Source organism: Nicotiana tabacum, chromosome 3, assembly GCF_000715075.1.
Source record: "Nicotiana tabacum cultivar K326 chromosome 3, ASM71507v2, whole genome shotgun sequence".
NCBI lineage: Eukaryota > Viridiplantae > Streptophyta > Magnoliopsida > Solanales > Solanaceae > Nicotiana > Nicotiana tabacum.
In genome coordinates, this window is record NC_134082.1 from 96,767,489 (window position 1) to 96,777,885 (window position 10,397).

Consider the following 10,397-nt stretch of genomic DNA (forward strand, 5'->3'; position numbering starts at 1 on the left):
CTCGGTATTTTAAGACCTTGAAAAGTGCTATCAATAAATCCTCGACTTGCGTGCGCAATCCGTATAATTTTTCGGAAGGTTCTTAAGTGAAAAATGGATTAAATTGTGAACTAGAGCTTTAAAACTCAACCGAGTTGACTTCGGTCAATATTATGAGCAAACGAAGCCGGATAAAAGCTTTGACCATTCCGGTAGTTCCGTATCATGATTTTGGACTTGGTCATATGCCCGAAATCGAACTTGGAGGTCCCTAGATCAAATTATCGCCATTTAACGGAATCTAGAAATCTAAGGCTAAAAATTTCTTAAGTTTGACAGGAGATTTGACTTTTTGATATTGGGGTCGAAATCCAGTTCTAAAATTTTTCATAGCTTCGTTATGTCATTTATGACTTGTGTGCAAAATTTGAAGTCAATCAGATTTGATTTAGTAGGTTTTTGCATCGAATATAGAAGTTGGACGTTCCTAGTTTCATTAGGCTTGAATTGGGGTGTGATTCATGGTTTTAGCATTATTTGATGCGATTTGAGGTTTCGACTAAGTCTGTATCATGTTTTAGGATTGGTTGATGCATTTTGTTGAAGTCCCGAGAGCCTCAGGTGGATTTCGAAAGGTTAACGGATAAAAAAAAGCTGCTAAATTTTTCTCTTTGGACAGTTGCTGATTTTTCTACAGCATGTGAACAATATCCGTGAATAGCTACTGTAAACAGTACCCATGAATAGTACCCCGTGAATAGTGTAGTGAATAGTACCGCGTGAACAGTACCCAAATGCGTGAACAGTGCCCCCCTCCCCCCCCACATTTTCTGGGCAGATTCTTAAGTTATGAAAATGGGACTCGTCCCATTTTCCATTTTTATCAAATTGGAGCTCGGGGAGAGGCGATTTTCGGCCGATTTTTAGAGAAAACAACAGGGTAAGTGTTAGTAACTTAATTTTGGTTAGATTATCCGAATCTATTACTAGTTTTGGCATTAAATCTGTGAATTTAGTTGGAAGAGTTTGAAAACCCTCTCGGATAGATTTGAGGATTTGAGGGTCGAAATATTATCGAAATTTAATAATTTTGGTATGGTTAGACTCGCGGTTGGATGAGGTTTCATATTTCGCAACTTTCGTCGAATTCCAAGACGTGGGCCCCACGGGCGAATTTTTAGTGCCATTTCAGATTTTTAATAGAAAATGTAAAATTTCATATGGAATTAATTCCTATAATTTTTATTGACTGAATCGAATTGTTTATGAGTAGATTTGAGAATTTCGGGCACGAATTCGCGAGGCAAAGGCTTGTTGGAATTTTGAATTGGTTGCAAAGCGAGGTAAGTGTTTGGTCTAACCTTAGCTTTAGGGATTAGGAGTTGTGTCCTATTTTTTATGTGTTATTTGTTGAGTACGACGTATAGGTATGGTGACGAGTATCTATACGTTGGTGTCAAGCATGCCCGTGAGTCTTATACTTTCATTAATGTGACTCCGTTTCGTATTGTATATGCTCTATATGATAAATTCTATTGAGGAATATAACTTAGTTAAGAATAGAGTTGTTGAACATTATAGAGCATTGGCTCAAGTTGAGAATTGAATTGTTGAACATTGTAGAGCATTGGCTCAAGTTGAGAATTGAATTGTTGAACATTGTAGAGCATAGGCTCAAGTTGTGAATTGAGTTGTTAAGTAAACGTGAAAGAATCATGATATTATCTCCCTTGCGGGGATGTTATTTTTTTGATGTTGTTTCCCTTGCCGGGATTTGATTGTGGTACTATTGTTCCCTTACCGGGATTTTATTGTGATTTCGTTTATTTCCTTGCCCTTATTCTTTGTGATTGTTGTTTGGGTGAGGAAGAGTGTTAAAGCACGAAGGGTGATGTCGTGTATGATTTGGTGAGGAAGAGTGTTAAAGCACGAAGGGTGATGCCGTGTATGATTTAGTGAGGAAGAGTGTAAAGCACGAAGGGCGATGTCGTGCAGCATGATGTACAATTCTGTGCCGATTATATTAATTTTATGGTGAGGATGAGAGTAAAAGCACGAAGGGTGATGCCGTGCAGTTTATATTGATTCTTATGGCGAGGACGAGAGTAAAAGCACGAAGGGTAATGTCGTACCCTTGTCCTTGATTTTTCCTAATTCTAATTGAGTTATGTTGTCCTTTACGTTTATTACTGATTTTCTGTTGTTACTTGATTTTATTTCGATGTTATAGATTCCCTTACCCTTATTTCTTGTGATTGTTGCTTGGGTGAGGAAGAGTGTAAAGCACGAAGGGTGATGCCGTGTATTGTTTTGGTGAAAGAGTGTTAAAGCATGAAGGGTAATGCCGTGCATTTTCTATTTGCTGTGTTTACTTGTTATTAACAATTCAAGTGTATTAACTGTTTAGATCCCTTTACTGTTGTGATCATTTGTGTTGGAATCCATAGTGTTTACAATACCTCGCCTTATTTTTTTTTAAATGTTCAATACTTCAAATTTCAGAAATTACATTTTTAACTTAATTGATTTCTCAATTAATTTTTCTTAAATCGTTTGAGGTTGTACTTTACTTAAAAAGGAATTTCTACTATGTTTTGATTTATTGATTTCTCGTATTAAAGGTAATGATTCATTCGATATTGTACTTTAATTGAAAAAGGTATTTTCTTTATCAAATGATTTCTAAATATAACTTCATCTTTTCTTGTTGGTTTCCTAATTGGGTTGGAAGCTGTACTCTACTTTATGTTAAGTGAATGAGGCTCTTTGAACATTCTTAATTGTATTGGGTTATGGAACCTATGAACTGAGTAACATGAGGATATTGTTGTGCAATGTGAGGCAGAAATATGTGGGCACGTGGTGCCGGAGAAAATATTATGTTTTTATTTAATGGCACATGAGTTGTCCGTATGATTGTGATATAAATATGGGCACGAGGTGTCGTGAAAATATGAAAGTGGGCGGAGACCTATATTATTTATGATTATGAAATGAGGCATCACAAGGTGACCTTTACTCGAAAGAATTATATTCGAAAGATGCTTATTTGAAAGATATTTATTTGAAGGAAATATATTCAAAACATATTTATTGAAAAGCATATTATCTTAAAGATTATTACTTGATGTAATTATAGGCGAAAGATTTATATTTTAAGGACTTGATTAATTGATTGCACTTGTATTTATTATTGCTTCGTATTATTTTTGTACACCATAACCCACAGGTTTATTTGGTAGTCTGGTCCTAGCGTTGTCACTACTTCGCGGAGGTTAGGCTTGACACTTACCAACACATGGGGTCGGTTGTGCTGATACTACACTCTGCACTATGTGCAGATACTGATACCAAAGTGCTTGGACCGCAGTGAGGGTGCTGTCTTCAACCCACATAGGCGACACGAGGTAGTCCTGCAGACGTCCGCGGGCCTTGGCGTCACCTCCTATCTTTTCCTTTATTCTGTTTCTTTTACTCATTTCAAAAATAGTGTATATTTTATCTTTCAGACTTTGTATGTAGTATTCTTAGACCGTCTGTGAAACTGTGACACCAAATTCTGGGTAGAGTTGTATTTAGACTTCCGCAGTTTTGTATTAAGATAAATTGTCAGATTTTGTCTTCCACTTAATTATTTTTCGCTATTTGCAAGATATCTACTCATCACTGATAATGGTTTAAAACTAGGAAAGGTTAAGTAATTAGGATAATTTGGCTTACCTAGCTTTCACCAGTAGGCGTCATCACGGCTCTCGAGGGTATGAAATCCGGGTCGTGACACTCCTAATATTCAAAAAAAATATACATTTGTCAAACGAAAACCACTAGACGAGTTTATTCATGTTGTGCTAATTTGTTATACCTTTTCTGTTTTTAATGTGATGAAGTTGGAAATCGAGTTTCTCCATGTTGTGCTAATTTGTTATACCTTTTTTGTTTGTTAATGTGATGAAGGTGAAAATCGAGTTTTGTTATACCTTTTCTTTTTGTTATGTGATGAAGTTGGAAATCGAGTTTCTCCATGTTGTGCTAATTTGTTATACCTTCTTTGTTTTTAAATGTAATGAAGCTGTAAATTTGAAGTTTTTGCTCTGTTTCTTTGACTATTTAATTATCTAATGTTGAAAAGTAATTTTACCACAATTTAGTATTAGTATAATTTCAAGTATTAAGTATAGTAATATAGATTTGAAAAGTAAATTTGGAATTATTATATTACTAAGTCCTTCAAACACTTTATGTTATTTAATAGATTTGAAAAGTTAATATGAAATTATTGTAGTATTAAATCCTTCAAACACTATGATATTTAATGTAATTTTTTTGTAGGGCGATCGGATACATGCTACTATTGGCAAGCCAGTATTGCATCTTTTCAAAACACAAATTACTGAGCTTGGATTATATCATATGGGGAACTTTATCGTTTGTCATAATAAGGAGAAGTTCAACACCACAAAACATAGGTTGAAGCTGACGTTTACTCGACGGACAACAGTGAATGAAACAACTGATCCACTTTTCCCAATGAATATCTTTGATTTGCGGTCGTATAATCAATTGATAAATAAGGTTGATGTGAACAAGACTAAATTATTTGGTAATAATAATTTTTACCTTAAATTTCTAATTATGATTTTTTCTACTATTTATTTTAACACCTTCTTTTTCTTTAGACGTGATCGGAGAAATTGTCGGTTTTAGCGAGGTATACACGCACAAACTAGGTGGAATTTCCAGGAAGTTTATGGATATCGAACTAGAAGATGATGAGTAAAAATAAACATTCATCTACTGATTAAGGATGGATTTGATAATTACATATGCTAAAAATTATATTTGTATTTCTATTTGGCAGGAGGAAGAAGTTGTCTGCTACATTCTGGGGCGAGTTTGTTGATGAAATTATACCTCACTTGCTAAGTTCTAACAACCGGCCTATTATTGTTGTTTTGCAGCTCATAAAAGCACATAAATTTCAACATAAAATACAATTATTCAATTTGACATTACTGTGTCAAAGTTATTCATTATATCTTACACATACGTTGTTTTGTAATTCATATTCTGTGCGCAATACTTGGAATGCATCAAAGCTATGGATTAATCCAAATTTCCTCAATCTGACGAGTTTAATACACAGTTATATATATGTATATATACACACACACTCAAATCAATTTTTCCAAGTATACATCTAACTGTTTTACACATTCATAAATACAGATTACTTTCTGTTCGGGATAATTACTCTGAGAGGCTGACTCAAACCATCTCTCAACAAAGTTACTCTGTCTCAGATGAGTTAGAGAAGGACATTGTTCAAGTTAAAATAATTGGCCAATTAGTAAAGTACATGCAAGTGAGTGAACTATCTTGTGTAGTATTAATTTAACCTGTCTTTATCGGTTTTTCTTATTTTATGATTTGAAAAAGTGGTTGAGCATTTACATAGCTACCTGAAAATTGAAGTTTCAAGTTTATTTTTTGCTTTGGTTCTCTTATTGTATGGTTTGAAAAAGTGGTTGAGCATTTAGAATATGAAAAATTCTTACATTACATTTATCTTCTTTTGATATTCTGAAAGAATACATTTTCTATGTCTTTACATTACATTTCAAGTTTATTTTCAGCCTTTGGTTCTCTTATTTTATGGTTTGAAAAAGTAGTTGAGCATTTAGAATATGAAAAGTTCTTAAATTACATTTATCTTCTTTCTTTGATAAACAAAAAAAAAACAGAAAATAACAAACAATGCACCTACACTGGAAGCCTAAACTAAGGAAAGAGAGAATATACCTTTCTGCAATGTACTAAAGCAACTTATCAGTGGCAACGTACTCCAAGTTGGTATCAACTAATTCGCCATGGCTGCGATCAACGGCATGTCGGCAATTATCCTCTAAAACATAATCCATATCAGAGAGGTCCCCGTCATACCTCATGTCAAAGACTCGCCACGTGGACCATCTTTTCTATGTCTTTATATTACATTTAAAGTTTAATTTGGCCTTGGTTCTCTTATTTTATGGTTTGAAAAAGTGGTCGAGCATTTAGAATATGAAAAGTTCTTGCATCACATTTATCTTCTTTCTTTGATATTCTAATAGACCGTCTTTTCTATGTCTTTTCATTACATTTGTCTTATCAATTTATACAACAGGAATGTCCCTGTTGGATTGTTGCAAGTATTAAAAATTTCGAACTTGAAAAAGGGTGGTCATATGTTAGCTGTAAGAAGTGTCAAAACAAGGTGGATAAAGTGAGAAATAACACAAGCTCTATTTCCTTAAAGCATCAAAATGTACATTTATATCTCAAATCACAATGTGTATTTAGGTACAAGCTTCAGGTTAGAGTACTGGATAAAATTGGATCTGTTTCGCTGTTGCTCTGGGACCGCGAAGCCATGTTTCTCATAGGCAAGTCCATCAATGAATTGAAGGAAGGATTACTTGAGGTATATCAACTAATTATATTCATATTTGTTATTTGTAACACTCTAACACGAAGTTTCATTCTAGAATACTGGCGCTGATGATTCCTATCCAGTGAAATTGAACTATATTCTTCAGAGGAAATTCCTGTTTAAGGTTATTATCAAGAGGTCGAACATTCAATTGCACGGTGAACTTTACAGTGTTGTTAAGCTTACAAATGACGAGCAACTGATAAACAAATATAGCTCTGCTCCACATTCAGATGCCTTCAATGTATGTGATCTTCACTTACAAACTTCATACAACAACAACAACAACAACAACAACGACCCAGTATAATCCCACAAGTGGGGTCTGGGGAGGGTAATATGTACGCAGACCTTACCCCTACCCCGAAGGGTAGAGAGGCTGTTTCCAGGAGACCCTCGGCTCAAAAAAAGCAATAGGAGATAATATATTAGTACCATAAAAATGCGTAATAAAATAACAACAATATATAAGAGATACGAAATATGAAATACAGGATACGAAATACGAAATACGAATTAGATGGCTGGTATAGTACAACTAGAAGGTAAAGCCCTGCATCAATAGACGACCACTGACATTCCTAGTCTAACTCCTAACTAGATAGTCTCTCTCAGTTGTGCTGTAGAAATATTCATCCTCTCCCCTAACCTACAACCTTAATGCTCGACCTCCATAATTCCCTATCAAGGGCCATGTCCTCCGTAATCCTAAGTCGCGTCATGTCCTGTCTGATCACCTCTCCCCAATACTTCTTAGGTCTCCCTCTACCTCTCCGCGTGCCCACTACAGCCAGTCGCTCACACCTCCTCACCGGTGCATCAGTGCTCCTCCTCTGAATGTGCCCAAACCATCTGAGTCTTACTTCCCGCATCTTGTCCTCCATGGGGGCCACACCCACCTTCTCTCGAATATCTGCATTCCTAATCTTATCCATCCTTGTATGCCCGCACATCCACCTCAACATCCTCATCTCTGCTACTTTCATCTTCTGGGTGTGTGAGTTCTTTACCGGCCAACATTCAGTTCCATACAACATGGCAGGCCTAACTACTGCTCTATAAAACTTACCTTTTAGTAACGGTGGCACTTTCTTGTCACACAAAACTCCCGACGCTAACCTCCACTTCATCCACCCCACCCCTATACGGTGTGTGACATCCTCGTCAATCTCCCCGATCCCCTGAATAACCGATCCAAGGTACTTGAAACTATCTTTCTTGGGAATGACTTGAGAGTCAAGCCTCACTTCAACTCCCGCTTCCGTCGGCTCAACTCCAAATTTGCACTCGAGGTATTCCGTCTTCGTCCTACTCAACTTGAAACCTTTAGACTCAAGAGCATGTCTCTAAATCTCTAGCCTCTCGTTGACGCCGCCTCTTGTCTCGTCAATTAGAATAATGTCATCAGCAAATAGCATGCACCATGGAACCTCACCTTGAATATGATGAGTCAGTGCATCCATCACTAGGGCAAATAGGAATGGGCTGAGCGCAGACCCTTGGTGCAATCCCGTAATAACTGGAAAGTGTTCAGAGTCGCCTCCTACTGTCCTAACCCGAGTCTTAGCTCCATCATACATGTCTTTAATCACCCTAATATAGTTACTCGGGACCCCTTTATCCTCTAAGCAGCTCCATAAGACCTTCCTAGGACCCTTATCGTACGCTTTCTCCAGATCAATAAACACCATGTGGAGATCCTTCTTCTTATCTCTGTACTGTTCCACCATCCTCCTAATAAGGTGGATAGCTTCTGTGGTAGATCGTCCCGGCATGAACCCGAACTGGTTGTCTGAAATAGACACCGTCCTTCGCACTCTCATTTCTACCACTCTCTCCCAAACTTTCATGGTATGACTTAGTAATTTGATGCCCCTATAGTTGTTACAGCTCTGGACATCACCTTTGTTCTTATACAACGGGACCATTGTACTCCACCTCCACTCTTCAGGCATTCTATTAGTCTTGAATATAACACTAAACAATGCAGTAAGCCATTCCAAGCCTGCTTGACCCACACACCTCCACAGTTCAACCGGAATCTCGTCTGGCCCGGTAGCTCTGCCCCTTCTCATCTTACGCATTGCCTCCATGACTTCATCGATCTCAATGTCCCTACAATTACTTACTTCATGGTGACTGTCGGCATTCCTCGATTCCCCAAGTATAATATCCTGATCCCCTTCTTCACTTAGAAGTTTATGAAAGTAGGTCTGCCACCTCCTCTTAATCTGGTCATCTCCCATCAAAACTTTGCCGTCATCATCTTTTATGCACCTCACTTGGTCCAGATCCCGAGTTGTCCTCTCTCTCGCCTTAGCGAGTCGGAATAACTTCTTCTCCCCACCTTTGTTCCTTAGCTCCTCATACAGACGAGCAAAAGCTGTCGTTTTAGCCTCTGTCACTGCCATCTTCGCCTCCTTCCTAGCTACCTTATACCTTTGACTGTTCTCTCTCTTCTCCTCCTCGTCAGTGCTCCCTACTAACCTTAGGTAAGCCGCCTTCTTTGCTTCCACTTTACCTTGGACAACTGCATTCCACCACCAATCTCCTTTGTGTCCACCATAGTGTCCCGTAGATATCCCTAACACCTCTCTCGCCGCCTTTCTTATACAGTCCGCAGTCGTTGACCACATTGTGTTTGCGTCCTCACTACTTCTCCAAGCTCCCATTGCCGATAACATTTGTTTAGATTATTGATTCTTTTGATTAAATTATTTGCAGGGCATAAATTAATAAAGCTATAGTAACTATAAGTTCATTACTGATTTACATTAATTTTTGCATTTTATATATGCAGGATTCCATTGAAGATAACGACTTACTTGATATTGCAAATACACCTGTCAAGATAGGTATAATTAATGCCACAACAATAGTTGAAGAAGATCTGAATGCACAGTTATCAGACAATAAAATCAAGAGAATATTTAAGAAGAAGAAAACAGCATAAGGTGTTTGCGAATGTAACAGCGGGAGAATCCAAGAACTGTTTGATTAGTTACTTTAGTATATTATTAGTAGTCTTATTAGCTATGAATAGTATATTTGAATCATTTCACCTTTCTTCTGCTATTTAACTTTCCATTTTAACTTAATGTGGAAATTTCAATGGACAAGATATTTGAAACTTTTCATGGTTCTATGTTTTCCTATTCATATAGATAAGACAATTCATTCATTTTTACTACTCCATTTAATTGTTAATTTGTGAAGAGGCTACTTGCCATTGTTGCTACTTTTCATGGAGCTTGCCTACTTTTTCTAAGTTCTTTCAATAGAAAGTTGATGCTTTTGTCCGCAAGGAAGTCAAGAATTGATGCAATCAGTGAACACGAATAGCAACCAACTACTAGAACTTCCGAAAAATGATAATGAATGACTAAGGACCAAGCACTTTGCAAGCAGTAGATATGATATGTAGCAACTACAATGTGGTTATTGTAGCACAAATGTTGTTTAATCACAAATTAGTTTTTCCTATGTGTCATATTTTAAACTACGTCCTTTCCTCACCTGCTGTTTTCTAATGGATAACTATATTTCCTCGTGACTTGAATGTATGAATATTCAGTACATTCAATGGTTCATAAAATAATAGCATTTTAATGCTCTTTTGAGTGTATCATATTTTTTAAAAATATTATATTTTATATTATCTGCGCAACGCGCGGGTACGTATACTAGTTATTATAAAAGCACAAGTTTTAAAACGCTAAATGTTAAACGACTAAAATATCCTCGAAATATTGATAGACTTTTATATCCTTTAAAAGCTAAATTAGTTTAGAAAAATATTGTTCCTAAAGGATGAAATTGTAATATTACTAATTATGTCATACTAATTTTACTTGGATAATAACATCGGCAAAGAATTTGTGCGTCCTTCAAAGTCCGACTAATTCGAAGAAAACGCACATTAACAAATACAAACCTAATCAGTCACCAA

The 10,397-nt window shown here is 36.5% G+C and overlaps 1 protein-coding gene across 1 annotated transcript; it reads left to right on the forward strand.

Moving 5' to 3' along the window:
• Window positions 1–4,389: 4,389 nt before the first annotated feature.
• On the forward strand, window positions 4,390–9,401 carry LOC142176708 (uncharacterized). The gene is made up of 8 exons (XM_075244893.1): window positions 4,390–4,579; window positions 4,656–4,752; window positions 4,838–4,870; window positions 5,206–5,331; window positions 6,143–6,232; window positions 6,319–6,439; window positions 6,555–6,692; window positions 9,249–9,401. Exons 1-8 carry the CDS (start codon window positions 4,390–4,392, stop codon window positions 9,399–9,401), a joined length of 948 nt encoding a protein of 315 aa, XP_075100994.1.
• Window positions 9,402–10,397: the final 996 nt, after the last annotated feature.